The sequence below is a fragment of the Oncorhynchus mykiss genome, chromosome 23 (assembly GCF_013265735.2).
Source record: "Oncorhynchus mykiss isolate Arlee chromosome 23, USDA_OmykA_1.1, whole genome shotgun sequence".
Classification (NCBI taxonomy): Eukaryota; Metazoa; Chordata; class Actinopteri; order Salmoniformes; family Salmonidae; genus Oncorhynchus; species Oncorhynchus mykiss.
The window spans coordinates 41092739-41118877 of record NC_048587.1 but is presented as its reverse complement, the minus strand read 5'-3'; the positions used below and the strand labels follow the sequence as shown (position 1 = coordinate 41118877).

Here is a 26139-nt window from a genome sequence, read left to right as displayed (position 1 = left end):
GGGCCAATAAGTAAGTATTTCACTGTTAGTCCACATCTGTTGTTTACGAAGCATGTGACAAATAAAATTTGATTCGATTTTGCGTGTGTGTATATGTTTAGATCCTGCTCCTGGATGAGCCTACTGCTGGTATGGACCCCTGTTCCAGACACCAGGTGTGGTCTCTGCTGAAGAGTCGCAGAGCAGGCAGAGTCACAGTGCTCAGCACACATTACATGGACGAGGCAGACATACTCGCTGGTACACCCATCTTTTCCCTATCTATCTCTAACAATGTGTTCATCTATAGCAGGGTTCTCTCTATCCCTCAATACACTTACGTCTTTCACTCGCCATCTCAATTTCTCTTTTTCTCTCTTTCATTTTCCCGCTCCCTTCTAGACCGCAAAGCTGTGATCTCTCAGGGCCAACTTAAGTGTGTTGGTTCTTCCCTATATCTCAAGACCAAGTGTGGAGTAGGATACCACCTCAGGTAATTTCGGCAGACATCTCTCTAAATGTCACAAATAAATACACTATAAAACATATCTCGACCTAAAGCGTTTTGACCTATTTAAGCCATCCAGCAGATTGTTTCTTCATAAATCATGTTGTTTGATGACAGTAAGACTGATGCTTACAGACCACAGCTAAATAATGTTTTTTTTCCCCCCTTCCTATAGAATGTCTATTGGTGGACGGTGTGAGGTGGATGGTGTCACATCATTGGTCAAGCACCACGTCCCCAAGGCACAGTTGTCACGGCAACAAGAGGCTGAGCTGACATTCACCCTCCCTTTCGAAAGCATGGACACCTTTTCAGGTCAGAAACTAATCTCTGTGCTAAGGCTCAGTTGATCGCGCCTATCATAGAAATATAATTCCTATTGAGTGTACCCATGACGGGGAAGTCAAATTGCTATAGTCCGAGGGGCTATTTGCTTTCGAGGAATTCTATTTATATTCATATGTAGCAGGTAGAGTTTTAGATCTGTGGTTCTGTACTTACTGTACCTTGACTTCACTCTCTCAGGATTGTTCTCAGAACTAGACTGCAGGCCAGACCTGGGCATCATCAACTACGGGGTGTCCATGACAACGCTGGAGGATGTGTTTCTTCGTCTGGAGGCTGAGGCTGAGGTGGACCAGGCTGGTGAGACTTCTTTTCTCTCCTTCTGTACTAAGCAGGGCTCTACATTCACATGCGCTGGTGCTCCCAACTTGAAAAAGTTAGGAGCACCACATTATATTTTGGAGCACCAGAAAACATTATACATTTTATTTATTGAGATACGGCCTACATGAATTCTAGCGACTTTTGCAGCACATGTTGTGACCTAGAAACTAATATGTAACACTGTAAAGACATGAATTTATTATAAAAGCTAAAATGTTGATCCAAATACTTGTCATTTAAATTACAAAGTCATTTGTGGAATATTAGGTTTCTGCATTGTGTAAAAACACTATTTTCCTATTGAAAGTTGTACCATGTCTCTTTAAAAATGTCAGGTATTTGATGACGACATGCAAGAGATCTTTCATTCATTGCTATGATCATTGATCTCCTGAAGAAGAAATCCCTTTGGTTTTCTTTCTGTGCCTGCAAATGTTTGGATATACTGGTAAAGTTACCAGGTTGTTAACTAGCTAGCCAATGAGGTAACATGATTGAACAAATTATTTAACAATGCTCAAATAGTTTTAGAACAACCAACTACATGGTTTATGAATGTAAAATGGGGTCCTAGCGATCCACTATAGGAAGATAAACATGTTGCGGTAATATGGGTCAGATCTTTTGGTCCTGGTTGGGCTAGAATCAAGACGTTTTCACTTTTTTTCTCTAGGGTAATCATTACAGCAATTATTATCTGGGAAAATTCTTTCATAATCGCACAGTGTTCCCATAATAAAACTCTTTGGTCGCACTTTAAAGCCCTGCCCTTATGGAAAAACCACATGATTCCACATGTGATATTTCCACATGATTCCACATGTGATATTTCCACATGATTCTACATGTGAAACCATGTGTTTTTGGAACACGTCACATGTGGTGATCTGGATTTTCACATGTGAAACCATATGTTCTTAGAACACTTCACCTATGATATTTCACGTGGGTTTTCACGTGATCGCAAATGCTCAAGAAAAAGTATTATATTTATCATAGTGATTCAGGAGTACCATTAAAACAGAATTATATGCCACACCAACATTAGACAACTGTACAGAAAACCCTGAAATTGCTGAAATAAGTAAATGTAAATAAATAATGAGAGAATAGCCAGAATAACTGACAACTAAAATAGCAGTGCAGCTGGCAGTCTTTTGCTAAGTGAAGAGATATATTATAGGTAATGAATGTGTAGGGGAATGCTACAGACTGTCGCACAGCAGAAAGGTCAGTGTACCTCAAATCCAGAGGTTGTGCAATCAAATCCCAGGTTGGGTCATACTTTTGCTGAAGGAGCAATAACACATGCAATTCCACATGTGAAGTTTTGGAAAAACATGTTTTCATATAATTTCACGTGTTCCAAAAACACGTTTTGACATGTTTTGTGAAGTCATGTGATTTTCCACATTTGAAATCATTTGTTTCAATATGTGATAACTTGAAATTACACTGTTGGCCATTGCTGTTAATTTTGAGATAGATTTTTGTAATTTCTACAGTAATAGTGTTTTGCTATATTTACTGTGAATAACAATGCACTTTTTGATCCGTACTGCAAATTAACTTGGCACGCTTCACTTGTAATTGCATTTTAACTTATAGGATACTTGTTTTATGACAAACTGTTCGTTTTTTTATTCTGTAAGTTATCAGCTACTGAGTTGTGGTGAAAATAGTGCAAACAAGTTTTAAAGCATTTCTACAGTAAATCTACTGTGAAACAACTAACTGTATTCAGAAGGTACACATACATTCTAATTAGTTATTTTCAATACCGAAAATGTGGAATTGGTATGTGGTTCACTTTCTGAATTGACTGGAACTTGAATGGAATTGACCTCAACATTGGTTAGCGCACTTGGGATGCAACCACACCTAGGATTTGAACTCACAACCACTTGGATGCCAGCAACCTGAATTTCCTTATTTCCTGATCTGATAGAATCTAGCCCTAAGTCTGCATAAATGCTCTCTGGATTTAAACTGGAGTGCCACAAGATTCTACATAAAAAACATCCAGTCAGCAGCAGTCCTGTGGGGGAAAACGGCTTGTTACCAAGAACATACACTCACCGGACAGTTTGAGGTACACCATACCTTTCACGACAATGTATCACTCCTACAGACAGTCACGTGGCCCTGGCTTGTTATATGAAGCAGACATCGAGGCATTCAGTTTCTGTTCGATTGAACGTTAGAATGGGCAAAATTAGTGACCTAAGCGACTGAGCTTGCTATGATCGTTAGTGCCAGGTGTGCCGGATCCAGTATCTCAGAAACAGCCACACTCCTGGGATTTTGACAACAGTTTCTAGGGTTCAGGGCATAGCATTGTATTTTTGGTCCACCAGCCTCTGTGGCAGGTAGATTTAAAAATCTACCAGCCACTCAGATTTTTTTTACCACAGAAAAATATTATTGGGTGCTCAAATTACACCAACAAAACACAAAAAATGCATGAGCATGCTTTGTCATGTTTCTAAAACAAATGTATTACTAGTAAGAAGTAATGAGGTATATTGTTTAAGAGTATTTTATCCAAAATTTAACCAAAATTAACCAAAACAGATTAGACAAATTCACCTACCCCTTTAAATCAAATCAAATGTATTTATAAAGCCATTTTTACATCAGCAGATGTCACAAAGTGCTTATACAAAAACCCAGCCCAAAATCACAAACAGCAAGCAATGCAGATGTAGAAGCACAGTGGCTTGGAAAAACTCCCTAGGAAACTCTGACGTAGCCTAGAGGAACCAGGCTCTGAGGGGTGGCCAGGTGGAGATTATTAGAGTACATGACCATTAAGGCCAGATCGTTCTTCAAGATGGCGGGAGGTTGCCGTGGTAGTGCGCCTCGAGTCATGTTTGTGCCTGTGAGATTGAGTCTGAATAGGAGAAGGGTTGTCTTCTCTTCCCTAGCCGTTGAAACTGAAACATAGAAAAACAAAGTAAATAGCCAAGAAAGACAAGGACAGAGTCTCACGTCACTAGACTTTAGTTTTAAGTAAATTAGACTAACTTTTATGCCTGTGTGCAGCGCTTCGAAAAATGAATTTACGTGCGGACAGCCCCCAGCCAGGCAGCGTTGCAGCACGAGGTGGAATAGGTTATTTACGAATCGTAGTTCTTTGACTTTGTATGATTTAATTTACCAGCTATGATACAAAAAGTCAGAAATACTTTGAAAACCGCTACAGCAGCATTTATTTTACTTTAAAAGTGATCATACTTTTTATTCACAAATGCCAGTAAAATACTCCCACTGTGGAGCCCTGACCACCTGCCAATGTGGCTGGTGAAATAAACATTTTACCCGCCAATGCCAAAATCTACCTGCATTTGGAAGGGAGTGTGTGTTAACTTTAGACCCTGTTAGAGTTTACCGAGAATGGTGCGACAAACAAAAACATCCAGTCAGCAGCAGTCCTTTGGGCAAAAAGCTAAAATAATAAGTGGCTCCAATGGGCAAGCGATCACCAACACTGGACAATTGAGGAGTGGAAAAACATCACCTGGAACATGACAGCAAGTTAAATTTACTTGAATGGCCTGCGCAGTCCCCAGACCTCAACCCAATAGAGCATCTTTGGAATGAGATGGAACAGGCTGTTCGCAGCATGAATGTACTGCTGTCCATCGCGTGATGCCATCGCGTGATGACACCTTGTAGAATGCCCCATAGAATTCTGGCTGTTCTGGATGCAAAAGGGGGTCTGACCCGGTACTAGATGGGTGTACCTAATAAACTGACCGGTGAGTGTATATAAGTGTATACACACTCAAATATAAGAGTATGGTTACAGTACAGTGTTGTTCCCCAGTGTACTAAAAGTCAAAGGTACACATAAGGTACCTTCAGAGGTACACATAGGAACTCACATGGTACTGGTCGGTACCTTTTTGGGTACATGTGCAGATAATCTACTATAACGGTACATTTTTCTACCCAATATATTCAATATAATGCTGCATTCATAACCATGTGGGAGGTGGGAATTTACTAGTTATGAAGTTGGATGCATTCATGTGCTTTGAAGTTGTTGAGAAACGCCAATTGGCTTATAGCCAACAAGCTGCATTAACCATAAACTATAAGTACAGCTATCATGCTTGTAAACAAATTATAGAGTTCAAAAACAATATTAATAGATAGCTTTTTTATAAATAATGTTTTGTTACATTTAACTGCTGAAAAATCCTCTTATCGAGGTAATTTCCTTAGTAGGTGAGGTCAGCATGTGGGTGAAGTCAGAGCTCTGGGATGATAGATGCATTTCCCACTAGTAATTACCAGATGGGGGGACGTTCAAATTCATTTTTCACAGTTGTGGTAATTTCCCACTTCCCACTTGATTACGAACGCAGGATTAGGTACTGCACTTATACTGAGATGTAGATGGGGGCAATGTGCTGAGGGGAGGGTGCATTAGCATATTTGAGGTCAAAAATATGTTTCAGTGGAAATGTTGTAACAGTTTTATCTTTTGACAATGTCAGTTCTGCAATCTTTGTAAGAACTTGTGACAACCAAGAGCTGCACTGTTAGCTTCTTGGTGACAGGGGGGCATTATTTTCACGTCCAGATGAAATGCATGCCAAAATTAAACTGCCTGCTACTCATCCCCAGAAGATACGATATGCATATTATTAGTAGATTTGGATAGGAAACACTATGAGTTTCTAAAACAGTTTGAATCATGTCTGTGAGTATAACAGAACATATTTAGTAGGCGAAACCCCAAGGACAAACCATTCAGATTTTTTGAGGTCACTCTCTTTTAAACGGGTTTTCATTGGGAATCCAGATTTCTAAGGGACCTTCTTGCAGTTCCTATTGCTTCCACTGGATGTCAACAGTCTTTAGAAATTGGTTGAGGTTATTCCTTTGTGTAATGAAGAAGTACGGCCATCTTGAACGAGGGTCACTTGAAGTGTACTGTTAGATAGTGGCGCTTGACGAGAAAGCATGCTTCAGTTTGTTTTCTTCCTGTATTGAACACCGGTCTTCAATTTTATTGATTATTTATGTTATAAAATACCTGAAGTTGCATTACAAAAGTAGTTTGAAATGTTTTACAAAATCCGCAGGGGATCAAATATTTTTTTCCCTCACTGTAGCTTAGAAAAGCACCAACATAACATGTTCCATCACAGGACGAATTTGGGTTTGGTGGATGCTACCTACCCGACTGCATAGTGCCAACTGTAAAGTTTAGTGGAGGAGGAATAATGGTCTGAGGCTGTTTTCCATGGTTCAGGCTAGGACCCTTACTTCCAGTGAAGGGAAATCTTAACGCTACAGCAAACAATGAATTCAAGACAATTCTGTGCTTCCAACTTTGTGGCAACAGTTTGGGGAAGGCCCTTTCCCATTTCAGCATGACAATGCGCCTGTGCACAAAGCAATGTCCATACAGAAATGGTTTGTTGAGATCGGTGTGGAAGAACTTGACTGGCCTGCACACTTTTGGGATGAATTGGAACACAACGACTATGAGCCAGGCCTAATTGTGTCCCAACTCACTAAATCTGACATACCTATGAGGTACACCGAACTGTTCCATGTGAGTTTACAGTATGTATACAGTGCCTTGCGAAAGTATTCGGCCCCCTTGAACTTTGCGACCTTTTGCCACATTTCAGGCTTCAAACATAAAGATATAAAACTGTATTTTTTTGTGAAGAATCAACAACAAGTGGGACACAATCATGAAGTGGAACGACATTTATTGGATATTTCAAACTTTTTTAACAAATCAAAAACTGAAAAATTGGGCGTGCAAAATTATTCAGCCCCCTTAAGTTAATACTTTGTAGCGCCACCCTTTGCTGCGATTACAGCTGTAAGTCGCTTGGGGTATGTCTCTATCAGTTTTGCACATCGAGAGACTGAAATGTTTTCCCATCCAATAAATGTCGTTCCACTTCATGATTGTCCCACTTGTTGTTGATTCTTCACAAAAAAATACAGTTTTATATCTTTATGTTTGAAGCCTGAAATGTGGCAAAAGGTTGCAAAGTTCAAGGGGGCCGAATACTTTCGCAAGGCACTGTAGCTGTGAAGTGTATCTTTGACCTTTTTGTTCCCTGGGGAACAACACTACACTAACCATACCCTTGTTTTTTGAGTGTGTTAATATACCGTATGTTCGAGCACTGCAGAAACATTGTTGCACTCCCAACAAAGGGGTTGCACGTTCAAATCCTCAAATAATTGTTGTATATTCTCTCAAGTGTCATTGAGCACTGCTAGTTTTACACTTACGTTACTTGATTCTGTGCAGCTTTTAGCAAAGTGCAGAAATGGCCAATTATTGCCAATTAGTCTGTAGAACGCATTGTTCACAGTACAAAATTATATTTTACAGTAATTGAAATCAGAATATAGCAGTATACTGTCATGTTTATAGAAATAAGAATTGTACGTTTTTACTTTATTTTTACTGCAACTTTAGACAAATTGCAAACGTATTCTTGGCAAAAATATATAGCCAATCTCCATTATGCCCATAGATCCGGTAGCTAGCAACCAAGATGTTGTGAGTTCAAATCCCAAGTGAGGTTGAGTCCCAAGTAATCAGCATACAGCCGCATACTGTCCATTAACATCAACTATTCATTTTAAAGTAGTATTCTAAATGATATTGGACATCTCAGCTTTCACATGTGCTCAAATGTTGTCACGTGTAATTTCATATTCTCACATTTACATTTTGAATCCCATGTCACATTTATTTCACATGTTGTCACGTGTAATTTTATGTTCGCACATGTTATCACATTAACTTCACATGTGATCGATCATAAGATGCAATCTACTGACAACTATGTTACTAGGTCGTATTCATTAGGCACCGAACTGAAGAAAATTGACAAACAGGGAGATTAGAAATATAATTTTTCGTTTTCTGTTCAAAAACATTTTTGTAATTAAAAAAAATTTTTGTACCCCGTTTTCTCCCCAATTTCGTGGTATCCAATTGTTTAGTAGCTACTATCTTGTCTCATCGCTACAACTCCCTTACGGGCTCGGGAGAGACGAAGGTTGAAAGTCATGCGTCCTCCGATACACAACTCAACCAAGCCACACTGCTTTTTTACACAGTGCGCATCCAACCCGGAAGCCAGCCGCACCAATGTGTCGGAGGAAACACAGTGCACCTGGCAACCTTGGTTAGCATGCACTGCGCCCAGACCGCCACAGGAGTCGCTGGTTCGCGATGAGACAAGGATATCCCTACCGGCCAACCCCTCCCTAACCCGGATGACGCTAGGCCAAATGTGCGTCGCCCCACGGACCTCCCGGTCGCGGCCGGTTACGACAGAGCCTGGGCGCGAACCCAGAGTCTCTGGTGGCACAGCTGGCGCTGCAGTACAGCGCCCTTAACCACTGCGCCACCCGGGAGGCCCTTCAAAAACATTTTAAACAGTGAGCCCGAAAAGTACAACCCTGTTGAGTAGCCTAATAACATAATCCTCTCTCCCACCCCTCCCTCTCCAGACTACAGTGTGTTCAACCAGGAGCAGGTTGAGGATGAGGGTGATGCATCCTCTCTGGACGACACTGACCAAAGACTACTGACCTTCTCTGACAGCAAGCCAGAGGCGGTCCAGGGCCATGCTCTGTGGAGACAGCAGTTCAGCACCGTGGCCTGGCTACACATGCTCAACATGCAGAGAGAGAGGAAGGCCTTTGTCTACACGTGAGTCTGGGGAGGGAACTGCTTACCTCTCTATTACCTAACCTAATATGACGTTATTGACCTTATACACTGTGTTGTTGTACTAAGGCTATAGGCAAGATAATAGGGAGGTAAGCAGTTCCCTCCCCACATGCTCAACATGTAGAGAGAGAGGAAGGCCTTTGGCTACACGGGCTAGTCTGGGTTGAGAAGGACAGGGAACTGTTCTGGGTGTGAGTGTGAACCCCAACACAGTGTCAGTGTGGGTCAAAGGTCCATTTGATACATTTGGTGGCAGGGGAGACAGTTACTCAATGTATTTGTGTGTGTCTCACTCCCTCCCCCTCTCAGTCTGGCATTGTTCCTGGTCTTCCTAGCTGCTGTGCTAGTATTGTCTCTGGCTACGGGGAACATCCAGATCCACGCTCCAGAACGGCAGTTTCTCCCCATCTACCTGCTGAGACCGAACCAGGTTCCCCGGAAATACACCACCAGTCTACTGGTCCAGAACTCATCAGGTACGTCAGCCAATCAATCAAGAAATACACCACCAGTCTACTGGTCCAGAACTCATCAGGTTAGTCCATACTCTCTTCTATACTGTGAACTGATACTCTTGAATACTGTGTTCTCCTCCTATCACTACAGCTCTGAAATACTTTATGTTCTCTATCTAGCTCTTCCCAAGCAGTAGAGTTCCTAGCAGCATCTGTTCACAGAATATGAATGGCTGAATACGAGAGTAGAAACACTCTGGTTAGAAACACACACAAAAAAACTGTGGTCTGTTTCTCTGTGCAGGCTCGGATATCTCTGACTTCATCCGTAACCTGGAATCTCAGGACATCAAGGTGGAAATGATGAAGAACACAGACTACATGTCCTGTGCTCCTCACAGTGCAGCCATCAACGTCACCGGATCCAACAAGGTGAAAAATAATAACCCCTCTTCTACAGAAGGGTGACATTCTTTCTTTCTCTCTGTGAGTGTGTATGTGTGTGGGCGGGTTACCCTCTGATTATATGCATGATGTGGATGGTTCTAAATTAGATGCTATATGGAGTGCTCTTAGGCTGAGGCTAGTTATGCAGCAAGTGCCCTAATTGGTAGTAGGGTGCTTCAGTAGAGTGGTTCAGGTTTACCCTGGCTGTCTGTCTATGGTGCAGAGCCACATAGGATGTATCTACACAGGCAGCCCAATTCTGATTTCCCCCCCTCTGACTATTTTGACCAATCAAAATCAAATCAGCTCTTTTGCCAATAATTGGGGCATAAGATCCGAAGACATAGAGAGGCCACTAATGCCACTTTAAATGCCCAGTCCTTGATTGACTCTTCTGTCTGGTTATAGGGTTTCAGTTAAGCATAGCTTTACACAAGCGCGCCTGCGCACACACACACAGACAACCATTGACAACAGACACTTTTTTCTTTCTCTGCTTTGCAGGGTTTCAGATACAGTGTAGCATTCAACAGTACTACCGTCCACTCTTTGCCCATGACAGTCAACGTCCTCAGTAACGCCATCCTACGAGGTCTCAACGGCACACAACATATCCACACCTGGACCAAGCCCTTCGACTATGTAAGTCAAGTCCAATAAAACTAATGATTGGAATAACACTGTGATGGTTTAGTTAGAATAGCACGTACAGCAATAGTCTAGAAAAATGAAGTTATATTCTATCTAAAACTTGTTACAGACATACACAAGCAATAAAGTATATTTGTCCATGTATCTATCGAATTAACAAAAGGTGCCTGAAAAAGTGAGCGTCATACTACAATAATTTTACGTTCCCTATGTTCTTCTCCTTAGCAAATTCCCGACGCCACGTCATATGCTCTGGTCTACATTGAGGCTATCATACTGGGGATGCTAGCTGCAGGCATGCCTGCCTACTTCGCCATGGACCACACCCGAGACAGAGAGGTAAGCACTAAGCGGTCGATTCACCCGAGACTGAGAGGGTAAGCATTAACCAGTCGATTCACCCGAGACGGAGAGGGTAAGCACTAACCAGTCGATTCACCCGAGACGGAGAGGGTAAGCACTAAGCAGTCGATTCACCCGAGACGGAGAGGGTAAGCACTAAGCAGTCGATTCACCCGAGACGGAGAGGGTAAGCACTAAGCAGTCGATTCACCCGAGACAGAGAGGTAAGCACTAAGCGGTCGATTCACCTGAGATGGAGAGGGTAAGCACTAACCAGTCGATTCACCCGAGACGGAGAGGGTAAGCACTAACCAGTCGATTCACCTGAGACGGGGAGGGTAAGCACTAACCAGTCGATTCACCTGAGACGGGGAGGGTAAGCACTAACCAGTCGATTCACCTGAGACGGAGAGGGTAAGCACTAACCAGTCGATTCACCCGAGACGGAGAGGGTAAGCACTAACCAGTCGATTCACCTGAGACGGGGAGGGTAAGCAATAACCAGTCGATTCACCTGAGACGGGGAGGGTAAGCACTAACCAGTCGATTCACCTGAGACGGAGAGGGTAAGCACTAACCAGTCGATTCACCTGAGACGGGGAGGGTAAGCATTAACCAGTCGATTCACCTGAGACAAAGAGGTAAGCACTAAGCGGTCGATTCACCCGAGACGGAGAGGGTAAGCACTAACCAGTCGATTCACCCGAGACAGAGAGGTAAGCACTAACCGGTCGATTCACCCGAGACAGAGAGGGTAAGCACTAAGCAGTCGATTCACCTGAGACGGGGAGGGTAAGCACTAAGCGGTCGATTCACCCGAGACGGAGAGGGTAAGCACTAACCAGTCGATTCACCTGAGACGGAGAGGGTAAGCACTAACCAGTCGATTCACCCGAGACGGAGAGGGTAAGCACTAACCAGTCGATTCACCCGAGACGGAGAGGGTAAGCACTAAGCAGTCGATTCACCCGAGACGGAGAGGGTAAGCACTAAGCAGTCGATTCACCTGAGACGGGGAGTGTAAGCACTAAGCAGTCGATTAACAGAATAGTAGACATTCCATGAATACTGTCTGGGACTGCTCTAATGCAGAACTGTCTGGAGCTTTCAGTTTTCTCCCGATTCAGAAATGACCTCATTGGTGATTGATTGAACAGCAATAGCGGTGAAACTGAAAGCCTACAATACAACAAAAAAGGCACTCCTTTCGTGATCTACATTCAAAAACATGCATTTGGTGTGCTTTCCATATTGACTGATAACTCTTTCCTTTCTCTTCTCAATCCTAGATAAAGTGCCGTTCAACGCTGCGGATCTCTGGTCTGGTCCCGTCTGCGTACTGGTGTGGTCAGGCTGCAGTGGACATCCCCTTCTACTACCTCATACTGACCACCATGACCAGCATCCTCTTCTCCTTCCATACTGCCAACCTGCTTACCTCTAGCAACGTCACCGCAGTGGTCAGTTAGTTAGACTCGCGTGTCTAGTACAGTACACATGCACACTTCCGTGGTCAGTCAGAAACAACACACACATACAGTGGAAAGAAAAAGTATGTGAACATTTTGGAATTACCTGGATTACTGCATAAATTGGTCATACAATTTGATCTGATCTTTATCGAAGTCACGGCAATGGACAAACACAGTGTGCTTGAACTAATAACACACAAATTGTTGTATTTTTCTTGTCTATATTGAATATAGCGTTTAAACATTCACAGTGTTGGGAAAAAAAGTATGTGAACCCCTAGGCTAATCACTTCTCCAAAAGCTAATTGGAGTCAGGGGTCAGCTACCCTGGAGTCTAATCAATGAGACAAGATTGGAGATGTTGGTTAGAGCTGCCCTATAAAAAACACTCACAAAATTTGAGTTTGCTATTCACAAGAAGCATTGTCTGATGTGAACCATGCCTCGAACAAAAGAGCGCTCAGAAGACCTAAGATTAGGAATTGTTTACTTGCATGAAGCTGGAAAGGGTTATGAAAGTATCTCTAAAAGCCTTGATGTTCATCAGTCCACAGTAAGACAAAGTGTCTATAAATGGAGAAAGTTCAGCACTGTTGCTACTCTCCCTAGGAGTGGCCGTCCTGCAAAGATGACTGCAAGAGCACAGCGCAGAGTGCTCAGTGAGATTAAGAAGAATCCTAGAGTGTCAGCTAAAGACATAGAGAAACTGGAACATTCTAACATCTCTGTTGACGAGTCTACGATGCGGAAAACACTAAACAAGAATGGTGTTTGTGGGAGGACAGAAGCCACTGCTGTCCAAAAAAACCCATTGCTGCTCGTCTGAAGTTTGCAGAAGTGCACCTGGATGTTCCACAGCGCTACTGGCAAAATATGTTGTGAACAGATGAAACTACAGTTGAGTTGTAGGGAAGGAACACACAACACTATGTGTCGAGAGAAAAAAAGACACACCAACGTCAAAACCTCATCCAAACCCTAAAGTATGGTGGAGGGAGCATCATGGTTTTGGCTGTTGTGCTGCCTCAAGGACTGGACAGCTTGCTATCATCAACAGGAAAAATGAATTCCCAAGTTTATCAAGACATTTTGCAGGAGAATGTTAGGCTATCTGTCCGCCAATTGAAGCTCAACAGAAGTTGGGTGGTGCAACAGGACAACGACCCAAAACACAGAAGTAAATCAACAACAGAATGGATTCAACAGAAGAAAATACGCCTTCTGGAGTGGCCCAGTCAAAGTCCTGACCTCAACCCGATTGAGATGCTATGGCATGACCTCGAGAGCAGTTCACACCAGACATCCCAAGAAAATTGCTGAACTGAAAGTTTTGTAAAGAGGAATGGTCCTAAATTTCTCCTGACTGTTGTGCAGGTCTGATCCGCAACAACAGAAAACTTTGGGTTGAGGTTATTGCTGCTTTAAGAACATTTTGAAGATAAATACACAACGCAGAGGACGAGAGTACTAGAATACTAATGGTCAATAGCAAATTGTAAATAGGAGTTGTGTTTCAGTTCAACATCTGTTTAGAATCTGTGGAATGTCGCTCCTGAACTCAGAGCGTGTGCCACGTTTTCATTAGTCTGTACATTGAGTCGGGGGCAGGATACTTGTTACTGGCTATTGGCCAAGTTGTACTGCACTGACTTCTGATTAGTCAACCCCAGTTTAGGGTGGGGGGTTATAAATGGCAGCCTGTTCCTTTGTTCGGTGGAGAAAAGCTGAGGAGAGGGAAGACTGAACATCTACCTACCAGCATAACATCCTGATTTGTCCTTCTCAGATAAACCTATTTTTCTCCCCCTGATTTGCTTTGGAGTTTGTGTTATTGAAGAATAACATAAATTGCAAACACTGCCAAAGGAGGGTCAACCAGTTATTAAATCAAAGGGTTCACATACTTTTCCCACCATGCACTGTGAATGTTTACATGGTGTGTTCAATAAAGACAGGAAAACATATAATTGTGTGTTATTAGTTTAAGCAGACTGTTTGTCTATTGTTGTGACACATACTCTTTCATGCCACTGTACACTCCCTCAGACTGACTCTCTCTCTCCATCTTATTTTTCTATAGATCCTGTGTCTGATAGGTTTTGGTCCAGCTATGATCCTGTTCGCCTATGTGGTGTCTTTCATGTTCACACGCGTCCAGAGTAACAGAGACTTCTTCTCTGTGGTCTCCATGATGGTGAGAACAACAATCTTCCCTCCCTCCCTGTCACACAACATTTATATAACATTCACACACAACATTACAACGTTCACACAACATTCTTACAATATTAACAAAACCGTGATTTGTTTTTATTATGAAGTTTCATCTATAGTGAAAACAATATAAGAAGATTCATGATTTGTGTCAATGTGGGAGCAGCTATAGTACTTTGTTTGGTTATTTTGTGTGTGTGTGTCGTTCTGTTGCATACTAGGTGTGTGTGGTGTCTGCCTCCATCGTCCAGCTGTCATTTGTGAACGACAACCCCGGGCTGACGAGGATCCTCCACAATACACTATGTTTCTTCAATCCTCTCTACCCCTTAATGGGCTGCCTTAATTCTATCACCAAGGCCACCTTCCTGCCCTCCCTCTATGAAGAGGACTTCCTCTGGAAGAACCTGCTCATAGCTGTCCTATCTGTAAGTAGCAGGAAATGCCCTGGACATTACAGTAGGAATAGGAGTCAGAGTACAGAGATGTTGAGGTCTAACATGGATTGGGTTTGTGGTTGTTGCTTACTTTGTGTCTGGTAGGAAATTATTTCTGTTTCATACAGCATGCTAGCATATGAATATTTTTTGTAGACAGACATCACACACATTGTTTCTCCCCAGCCCTATCTGCAGTGCATCCTGCTGCTGTTCATGCTGCGCTGGTTGGAGATCCGCTACGGAGGGAGGACCATGAAGAATGACCAGTTCTGCAGGTAAGGGATGAGAGAAGAAGAAGAGGGGCATGGCTACTCAGAGGGAAGAGGTGGTGGTCAATGGATAGGGGGAGTATGTTGATAAAAATGTTGTTAAAGTCCCAGTGCAGTCGAAAAGGACTCCTATACAGTAGAATAGAAAACAATTTGTACAAACTAGCGGAAATTATTAACACAACTGGTCACAAAGGTTTACTTGGAAGGGATATAAATACAGCGCTAATTTTGCTTTTATTAAAAAAATATTTAAAAAAGATAAGGACACCACCCAGTGCTCTCACTATCACCCCCTATCTTTGATAAAAACAGATATTAAACCATTTTGTAAAATCCTGTTGTCCTGTCTTGGAACCTACTTACCCAAATTGGTACATCCTCAGATAGCCGCCATTGTCTATTACTTACATGCTCATCAGAAACCAAAGCTCATTGGGCAGTTATATCTCTCGACCAGAAAAAAGCTTTTGTTAGACTAAATAGTCATATCTTTGGTTGGTTATTATTAAAATACTATGTGCCAACAATACCTCAGCCATAGTAATAACAGGCAATACCTGCTCTGTTCTGGTCAGAATAAGTAGCAGGCAAGGTGATCCCATCTCACCTCAGCTATTTTTATTGTCTATGGAGGCCCTGACCCAGGGACTTCAACAATCAAAAGAAATTACAATCATATCTCTCAATTCTACGGGTCATGCCATCTCATTATACTCAGATAATATCAAACTTTATCTAGACAATGTACACTACCGGTTAAAAGTTTGGACACACCTACTCATTCAAGGGTTGTTCTTTATTATTACTATTTACTACATTGTAGAATAATAGTGAAGACATCAAAACTATGAAATAATACATATGGAATCATGTAGTAACCAAAGTGTGTTATGTTAAACAAATCAACATATATTTTATATTTGAGATTCTTCAAATATCCACCCTTTGCCTTGATGAGTTCTGGAGCGTGGATCTGGATGTTCCCCGTAGCCAGAGACAATACTAGCACAGCAGCTAGGAAGACCAGGAACAATGCCATACTGAGAGGGGGAGGGAGTGAGACACACATACATTGAGTAACTGTCTCCTCTGCCACCACAAGTATCAAATGGACCTTTGACCCAAACCGACACTGTGTTGGAGTTCACACCCAGTTCCCTGTCCTTCTCAACCCAGACTAGGGGGAAGGGAGAGAAAGAAAGAGGGAGAGAGAAGAGAGAAAGAAGGGGAGAGTGCATGGGAGAGATCATTTGAATTACAGCGAGAGAGACAAATGCATAGAGTAATTGTCTCTGACACAATGTCGAAAGTTCCTCTGCCACCACGAGTATCAAATGGACCTTTGACCCAAACAGTTCTTTAGAACACCCACAGGCCTCACAAGACTTGTCTGAAGGTCCCCTGGTACCAGTTGAAAAAAATGAATGGAAGTATTTATGGAGACTGTTTAATGACAAAAAAGAAGGTTTTAAATACGTTTAAATATAATAAAATAATAATAATAAAAATGTTTCCTGATCTTATATCTCAAGATATAAGTGTCTCTCTAGAGACACTTCAGAACAAACATCCTTTTTATATTTTGGGGGGACTGTCCATGTAGATAGTCTGTTATTCAATGCATTTGTATTGGCTAATAGCAGTAAGGCCCAAAACATTTTTTCATAATTATTATATATATATTTTTATACTTCAAGGTGTCTTAAAATTCAATATCGAATAACTAAATTATCCTTGGTGTGACCTTCTTAAAGCAATTCCATATACACTACCAGTCCAAAGTTTAGACACACCTACTCATTCCATGGTTTTTCTTTATTTTTTACTATTTTCTACATTGTAGAATAATAGTGAAGACATCAAAACGATGACTTAACACATATGGAATAAAGTAGTAACCAAAAAAGTGTTAAACAAATCTAAATATATTTGGTGTCAGGTTTCCTCCAGACACGACGCTTGGCATTCAGACCAGTTCAAGTTCAATCTTAGTTTCATCAGACCAGAGAATCTTGTTTTTCATGCTCTGAGGGTGCCTTTTTAGCAAACTCCAAGCGGGTTGTCATGTGCCTTTTACTGAGGAGTGGCTTCCGTCTGGCCACTCCACCATAAAGGCCTGATTGGTGGAGTGCTGCAGAGATGGTTGTCCTTCTGGAATGTTCTCCCATCTCCACAGAAGAACTCTGGAACTCTGTCAGAGTGACCATCGGGTTCCTGGTCACCTCCCTGACCAAGGCGCTTCTCCCCCGATTGCTCAGTTAGGCGGCGCGGCCAGCTCTAGGAAGAGTCTTGACTGTTTCAAACGTATTCTATTTAAGAATGATGGAGGCCACTTATTTCTCGGGGACCTTCAATGCTGCAGAAATGTTTTGGTACACTTCCCCAGATCGGTGCCTCGACACAATCCTGTCTCGGAGCTCTACGGACAATTCCGTCGACCTCATGGCTTTGTTTTTGCTCTGACATGCACTGTCAACTGTGGGACCTTATATAGACAGGTGTGCCTTTCCAAATCATGTCCAATCAATTGAATTTACCACAGGTGGACTCCAATAAAGTTGTAGAAACATCTCAAGGATGATCAATGGAACAGGATGCACCTGAGCTCAATTTCCAGTCTCATAGCAAAGGGTCTGAACACTTATGTAAAGGTTTCTAAAAACAAATTCTAAAAACCTGTTTTCGCTTTGTCATTATTGGGTATTGTGTGTAGATTACTGAGGAATTGTTTTTATTTAAACCGTTTTAGAATAGGGCTGTAACGTAACAATGTGGAAAAAGTCAAGGGGTCTGAATACTTTCTGAAGGCACTGTATTTAGCGAACTCCATGACAGTAGCTCACGCAAGGGCATAAGTAGACTACAAATCCATGCTGGGGCAGGCATGCCCTGAGCTCGTGAAGTGAGCGCTATTGAAGCGAAGTTTGGAGCGGGCGAGAAACCCAACTCTCTAGCCTTTAGGAATATTTCTCCACGTTCCAGCTCTGCTCCGCTCTTGACGCAAATGAGCTTCCCTGAGATGGTTTCTGACAGGTTGTGCAGAAATTATTTGGTTGTGCAAACCCACAGTTTCATCAGCTGTCCGGGTGGCTGGTCTCAGACGATCCCGCAATTGAAGAAGCCCGGATGTGGAGGTCTTGGGCTGGCGTGCTTACACATGGTCTGCAGTGTTGGACGTACTGCCAAATTCTCTAAAATGATGTTGGAGGTGGCTTTTGCTAAAGAAATTAACACTAAATTCTCTGCCAACAGCTCTGGTGGACATTCCTGCAGTCAGCATGCCAATTGTACGCTCCCTCAAAACTTGAGACTTCTGGAGGCCCACCTCTTTTTTTGTTTGTCTTTTTTCTTTACCTACCAATTCTATTACAAAATGCTGTGTGGTTAATATGAATATTTTATTTTACTGTAGAGGGGCAGCTTACGGTACGTGTAGTATAAACTAAAAGTGTGTAAATGCACATCAATATTGTACCTGTAACCCCCCCAACCAAAAAATGACAAATAAAAACGTAATGAAAAAAACAAACAGTAAAAATAAATAATTGTTTTTGTTTCTTTCTGACCTTTTCAATTGAAAACAATCCCAGTGTGGTACTTGATATTGAGATAACAATGGCTGCATTGGATCTTTATGTCGTCATAATGATCCACCTAGCTTCGATTCCAATGTTCCTTGATTTGAATGAGACTTGAAAGTATGGTAACGTGAGACTATGAAACTGAATATTACCATTCTTTCTCCTGAAGGATCTCTTCCAATACTAAGGCTAAAGTGGAGCGTAACCCAGAGGAGGGGATCAACGAGGATGAAGATGTTCAGATGGAAAAGGCTCGGGTGAAGGAGGCCCTCACCTGCCAGTGCTGTGAGGAGGTGTGTGTGTTAAGTGCTTTTTATTCACACCTTGATCTCTGTGGAAGACTAGTCCCATCTTTGAAAGGGGATTTGCCATGTTTTGACGGTTTCCTCAGATCTATTAACTGTCATCTAATAATATTTGTTTTGTGCCCCCCCTTCAGAAACCAGTAGTGGTGGTGAGTAACTTGAGGAAGCAGTTTAAATGTCCAAGGGAAGGAATCTCTCTCAAGAAGAGGAGGACGGTAGCCACCAAGAACATCTCCTTCTGTGTACGCAAAGGTCAGCCGAGCTTACTACTCTCCAACTGTAAACTATACATTTGATCAGTCAAACACTAAACAATTCCATTGCTTGACATTTATCACATGAAGTTATGAATGCAATGATTTATGTCCAAGGCAATGGAGGCTGCTGAAGGGAGGATGGCTCGTAGTAATGGATGGACCGGAATAAATAGAATGGTATCGAACACATGGTTTCCATGTACTTCATTCCAGCCGTCCTCCCGTCAGCAGCCTCAACTGGATTTAAATGAGGCTTAGGTGGTGGTTGTGGTAAGGGATGTGGCAGGGGCGCAGTTGTTCTGCCTGCACAGTAAAAAAAATAACATTTGTGGCCCCAATCTTGGCGGTGTCAGGAAATTATAGACAAGCCATTTTCCCCCAATTCTACACTTTCCATGCAGCTGCTATTATTTTTGTTTTAAAGCAGATTTCCTGCAATTCTATGCATTTTGCCATGGCTAGTGCTGTGTTCTTTTGCCCAAACATAACAAAATATATACTGCTAAATTAATTGTTTTGGGATTTTTCTATTCTCCCCGACTGTCTATTTTTTATTTTATTGATTGTTAGTTAAAAAAAAATCTAGAAATATTTTACATTGTTTGAATTTAAGCAACCCGTCCAAGGATATTAATGGTAGAGAAATCCCTGAGGTCTGCACTGTGAGGCTTGGGTTTTTGAACAATGTCAATGGTCTCATAACAGATAACCAGTATATCAACTGTATGTGTGTTCAGGTGAGGTGCTTGGACTGCTGGGGCCCAACGGAGCAGGGAAAAGCACCATCATGCATATGTTGTCTGGAGACACAGTCCCAACCGCTGGACAGGTACATACCATTCACCCTCTCTGTCTTTTGACTGGACCCTATATGGAATTTTTAGGGCCAGTTTCCTGGACTTAAACGTCATTTAAATTGAAAATGCCTTTTAAGCTGGGTGTACATTACACAATTTTGGTCCCGATTTAGCTGTCCCAGACAAGTTTGAGATCAGAGACAAAATCCCCATGTTGTTGCCTACTTGGGGTGCACGGCAGTAACCAACGCTTGTTTAATGGGAGTGGGCCAGAGACTCAATCTGAGGGCTAACGATCAATCTTTGAGCAGTCCCAGACGTCACTATATTTTCAAACAATTCTCGTTGTGTGAGATGTGCAACGACAAGTTTTGAGAACGGTGATGAGCAATAGCCAATGAGAGCACGTTGTTTCACGTCACCCATAATGTGTAGACTCGAGAAGGAGCGATGACTACTGCTAGTATGCATTTGTACTTGCCTTTAAATCAAAGCCAACGTGTCAAATTGTTACAGCTCTGAAGTTCACAATCAATCTTATTAATTTCAAATTGTTGGCTAGATATTTCAACTCTGATTGGCAAGCGTGAATGTCTGACTGAAAACATTTAGGACTGCTTTGAGCCACAGCTTGTTGTAGCTACGTTAAATCTAATCCCATCATTGGGATTGGCAATCCTCAAGACCAAGTGAAGGATCTTGTAGTCTGTACCACCATCGTTTAGTGTGCGCACAACTACAGGAAAGATGGTTGTTTAATGTGAGGTTTAGCCTTAAAGGCCCAGTGCAGTCAAAAACTAGATTTTCCTTGACTTTTTCCACATTTTGTTACGTTAGCGTTATTCTAAAATGTATGAAATTATTTTTTCCTCAATCTACACAATACCCATGACAAAGGAAACAAATATTTTAATACAGTTTTGCAAATTAAACGATTACATTTGTGTAAGTATTCAGACCCTTTACTCAGGTTCTGTCAGGTTGGATGGGGAGTGTCACTGCATAGCTATTTTCAGGTCTCTCCAAAGATGTTCAAATCGGGTTCAAGTCCGGGCTCTGGCTGGGCCACTCAAGGATATTCAGAGACTTGTCCCGAAGCCACTCCTGCGTTGTCTTGGCTGTGTGCTTAGTGTCTTGATGCTGCCACCACCATATAGGGCTGGGCAATATGGTCAAAATCTCATAACGCTAAGCGTTTTCCAATTGACAAAAAATATTGCTGTAAAGAGTGATTTGCAACAATGAAATAATATGTTCTATCGTCACACGATCTATATATCGCACAGCCCTACCAGCATGCTTCACAGTAGGGATGGTGCCAGGTTTCCTCCAGATGTGACACTTTGTTGTCAAGCCAAAGAGTTCAATCTTGGTTTCATCTGACCAGAGAATCTAGTTTCTCATGGTCTGAGTCCTTCAGGTGCCTTTTGGCAAACTCCAAGCGCCTTTTACTAAGGAGTGGCTTTCGTCTGTCCATTCTACCATAAAGGCCTGATTGGTTGAGTATTGCAGAGATGGTTGTCCCATCTCCACAGAGGAACTCTGGGGTTCTTGGTCAACTCCCTGACCAAGGTGCTTCTCTCCCGATTGCTCAGTTTAAGATGAGTCTAGGTGGTTCCAAACTTCTTCCATTTAAGAATGGAGGCCACTGTGTTCTTGTGCACCTTCATTGCTGCAGAAATGTTTTGGTGCCTTGACACAATCCTGTCTCGGAGCTCTCCAGACAAACTCATGGCTTGGTTTTTGCTCTGACATGCACCGTCAACTGTGGGACCTTGTATAGTAACTTTCCAAATCATGTCCAATGAAGTTGTAGAAACATCAAGGATGATCATTGGAACAGGATACACCTGATGAGCTCAAGTCATGTAAATGTTTATTTGCAAACCTGTTTTTGCTTTGTCATTAAGCGGTATCGTGTAGATTGAAATTTCTTTTAATCAATTTTAGAATAAGGCTTTCAATGTGATGAAAGGGGTCTGAATACTTAGTACTATTCTAACCTCAGTGGAAACAATACATACAGTCAAAATTGGGATGCTGTCCAGTCCTAACAATTCTTGCTTGAGAAATTGCTCTTTCCTAAGGTTGGTTTTCAATCAAAATTGTATAAAACAATCACAGATAAAAGGTACTTAATTATTGCCCAGAAATGGTTTAATATTGAGACAAAAAAACAGCTGCTTTTAAGGTCCAATCTGATCCTATGATTGAATATAAGTGTTTTTCTTGCCTCAGGTCCTGATGGGGGACTACAGTACAGAGTTCCGTCCAGTAGACAACCCCCTGGAGCATATAGGCTACTGTCCCCAGGTCAGCCCTTTGTGGCCCCGCATCACCCTGGAGGAACACCTGGAGATCTACGCTGCCATCAAGGGCCTCCGCGGACAGGACGTCCCTGGCATCATCACACGGTAACTATCCACTATCATGTTAACACTTGTCATTTAGCAGATGCTCTTTTCCAGTGTGACTGCATTCATGTTAACTAGGAAGGACAACCACATCACTGGCAACGAAAGTGTGGTGGGTGGGGGCAGTTGCTGTTCCGATCGTGAGGAGGAGTGGGGTGATATAGGAGAACTTGAAAACCAGGCAGGCGGCAGCGTTCTGGATAAGTTTCAGGGGTTTGATGGCACAAGCGGGTAACCCAGCCAACAGCAAGTTGCAGTGGTCCAGACCGGAGATGACAAGTGCCTGGATTGACCTTCACCACTTCCTGTGTATTATAGGGTCGTACTCTACAGGTGTTGTAGAGCACGAACGGGTCACTGCTTTGATGTTTGCAGAGAACAATAGTGTCACGCCAAGGTTCTTCGCACTCTGGGAGGGCGACACTGGAGTTGTCAACCGTGATGGAGATTTCTTTGAGCGGGCAGGCCTTCCCCCAGGGGAAGAGCAGTTATGTCTTATTGAGCTTGAGGTGGTGGGCCGGGCACCTGGGTGTCAGAAGGGAAAGTAGTTGCGTGTCATCTGCAGAGCAATGATAGGAGAAACCATGTGAGGATATGACGGAGCCGAGTGACTTGGTGTATAGAGGCCCTAGAACCGAGCGCTGGGGGACACCAGTAAATCTGTAAATCTGTGTTCCTCTCCATGTCATCTGGTAGGAGCGGCCTGCCAGGTAGGATGCAATCCAAGAGTGTGCAGAGCCCGAGATGCCCTGCCCTGAGAGGGTGGAGAGGAGGATCTGATGGTTCATGGTGTCAAAGGCAGTGGATAGATCTAGGAGGATGAGAACAGAGGAGAGAGTCAGCTTTGGCAGTGCAGAGAGCCTCTGACACAGAAGAGCAGTCACGGTTGGGTGACCCATCTTGAAGCCTGACTAGTTAGGGTCAAGATCATAGAGAGCCATAACGATGAAGTTGATCATAGACAGCACACTCAGGTGTTTTGGAAAGAAAAGGCTATATATAGGTCTATAGTTTGATGTCAGATGAGCCGAGTGTTGGTTTCTTGAGGGGAGAAACCATTTTGAAGTTAGAGGGGACGCAGCCAGTGGTCAGGGATAAGTTGATGGGAGAAGGTCTCCAAGATGGTCTGGGGTCGAGCCGGCAGGTTGTCCAGTGGCCAGACGTCATCTGGAAAAGGGGAGAAAGAGGTCAAGGTGTAGGGTAGTTCTGAGTGAGACCAGTGGACTCAATAGGCTGAGTGAAAGAGTAGCAGATGTCGTCAATCGTTTTTTTCCCCCCAAAGTTGTTGACAAAGTCGTCCGGAGGGAGTGGGGGGGGTAGAGGATTAAGGAGGGAGAAGGTGGAAGAGTTTCCTAGGGTAAGAGGCAGAAGCATGAAATGTAGTGGTTGAAAGTGGCTTTAGCAGCAGATACAGAGGAAGAGTAGGTAGAGAGGAGGGAGTGAAAGGATGATGGGTTCTCTGGAAGTTTGTTCCTCCATTTTCCTCTCAGCCCTGTTTTGTAAACTCACAATGAGTCACTCAGCCACGGAGCAGGAGGAGAGGGCCGAGCCGGCCGGGAGGAAAGGGGACTGTGCAGGATCATAGGATGTGGAAAGGGAGGGGAGTAGAGTCGAAGAGACAGAGTCGGGATAAGTATTTAGCAGAAGGGAGAGGAGATGGACAGGTGAGAATAGAAATTAGTAGACCTGTGTCACCACCACCAAAGACCAGGTGCTCTCGGACTATGAGAGAAACAGTCAGATGTAGAGTAGCAGTGTTCTCTGGGGTGATACATGTCTTTTGTCAGGGCCAGAAAGTCGAGGAACTGAAGGGCAGCATAGGCTGAGATGAACTAGGCATTCTTGACCGCAGAGTGGCAGTTCCAAATGCTGCCAGAGACCAGGAATTCCACATGGATTGTCCGTGCAGGGTGCACTAAATTAGGAGGGTTGCAACCAAGTTGTGGGGAACGTCTGTAAATCCTACAGGGGTAGGTGCAAACAGGTATAGAAAACACACAGGGTTCACAAAGCTGCAAAATCAGAAAGTAAATAACTAGGTAAGATATACTCAAGTGAGAGTGTGGAGCCTTCCTCCAACAACTCCACAGAACCGTCTTTGTTTCGGCGTTGGTCTTAGTTATGAGACCGAACTGACACAACCGCTCCTTACAGCTATCGCTGAGAAACCAGGGAAGACTGAAGAACTAACACTAATTGCTAATTGCTTATCAGAGGTGGAGAGCACGCATCCCTGTACTAATTGCTGATTGCCTAGGAGAAGCGAAAGCACTCCCCCTCCAATATAGCCACTGATTACCCAAAAGAAGTCACAAATGGCCCTGTACCTTCATCCTGATTGATGTGTCATGAACTATCTGCAAATTATGAACAGTCAGCAGACACCAAGTAGGTCACTGTGAAGACAGGGAGCACTTAAAGTAGATGACCCTAGCTAGCTTACAGACAGTACTAGACATCAGTAGATAAAGACAACAAAAAAAATGATACTATCAGGAGTCCTCAAGCTATAGAATGAAGCACACTGAGATGGTGCCTGAGAAGCTGGTTATATGCAGTACACTCAGAAAAGAGATGTTAACCACTGTGCCACAAAGAGGGACTTATGGTAATTACAATTGGCTCAGAACAGGGCAGCACGGCTGGCCCTTTAAAGTAAACGGAGAGCTAACAATGATATGAATGTAAATCTCTCATGGCTCAAAGTGGAAGAGAGATTGACTTCATCACTACTTGTTTCTGTAAGAGGTGTTGACATGCTGAATGTACAGAGGTGTCTGTTTAAACTACTAGCACACAGCTCAGACACCCATGCATACCCCACAAGACATGTCACCAGAGGTCTCTTCACAATGCTCAAGTCCAGATTTAAAATGTAAATAAAAAAATAATAATAAAAAAAGCTAAAAATACACCTTATGGAACAGCGGGGACTGTAAAGAGACACACAAAGGTGCAGACACAACCATACGCACACAAGCGCTAGCACACACACTCTACACACACGTACATTATAATATTGTTGTATGGTGGTTTTATACAGTTTGTATTGTAGATATGTAGTGGTGTAATAATGTTATATGATGTCCTGTTTTCTCTGTTTTTATATGTAATGTAAGTGCTTTAATGTGTTTGGACCCCATAATAGATAGACAGTGCCTTGCGAAAGTATTCGGCCCCCTTGAACTTTGCGACCTTTTGCCACATTTCAGGCTTCAAACATAAAGATATAAAACTGTATTTTTTTGTGAAGAATCAACAACAAGTGGGACACAATCATGAAGTGGAACGACATTTATTGGATATTTCAAACTTTTTTAACAAATCAAAAACTGAAAAATTGGGCGTGCAAAATTATTCAGCCCCCTTAAGTTAATACTTTGTAGCGCCACCTTTTGCTGCGATTACAGCTGTAAGTCGCTTGGGGTATGTCTCTATCAGTTTTGCACATCGAGAGACTGAAATGTTTTCCCATTCCTCCTTGCAAAACAGCTCGAGCTCAGTGAGGTTGGATGGAGAGCATTTGTGAACAGCAGTTTTCAGTTCTTTCCACAGATTCTCGATTGGATTCAGGTCTGGACTTTGACTTGGCCATTCTAACACC

The 26139-nt window shown here is 42.8% G+C and overlaps 1 protein-coding gene across 1 annotated transcript in view; it reads left to right on the top strand.

The window, feature by feature from the left end:
* The window catches only part of abca5 (ATP-binding cassette, sub-family A (ABC1), member 5), a 118649-nt gene that overhangs the window by 61490 nt on the left and 31020 nt on the right, over positions 1–26139 (top strand). Inside the window, exons 14-30 of the mRNA XM_021581043.2 lie at positions 102–240; positions 382–472; positions 663–802; positions 1013–1132; positions 8666–8867; positions 9198–9364; positions 9648–9775; positions 10295–10432; positions 10667–10780; positions 12073–12243; positions 14336–14449; positions 14691–14897; positions 15093–15184; positions 18932–19055; positions 19202–19319; positions 20062–20153; positions 22360–22535. Of these exons, the coding sequence (XP_021436718.2) occupies positions 102–240; positions 382–472; positions 663–802; positions 1013–1132; positions 8666–8867; positions 9198–9364; positions 9648–9775; positions 10295–10432; positions 10667–10780; positions 12073–12243; positions 14336–14449; positions 14691–14897; positions 15093–15184; positions 18932–19055; positions 19202–19319; positions 20062–20153; positions 22360–22535 (2333 nt within the window). The remainder of the gene's footprint in view (positions 1–101; positions 241–381; positions 473–662; positions 803–1012; positions 1133–8665; positions 8868–9197; positions 9365–9647; positions 9776–10294; positions 10433–10666; positions 10781–12072; positions 12244–14335; positions 14450–14690; positions 14898–15092; positions 15185–18931; positions 19056–19201; positions 19320–20061; positions 20154–22359; positions 22536–26139) is intronic.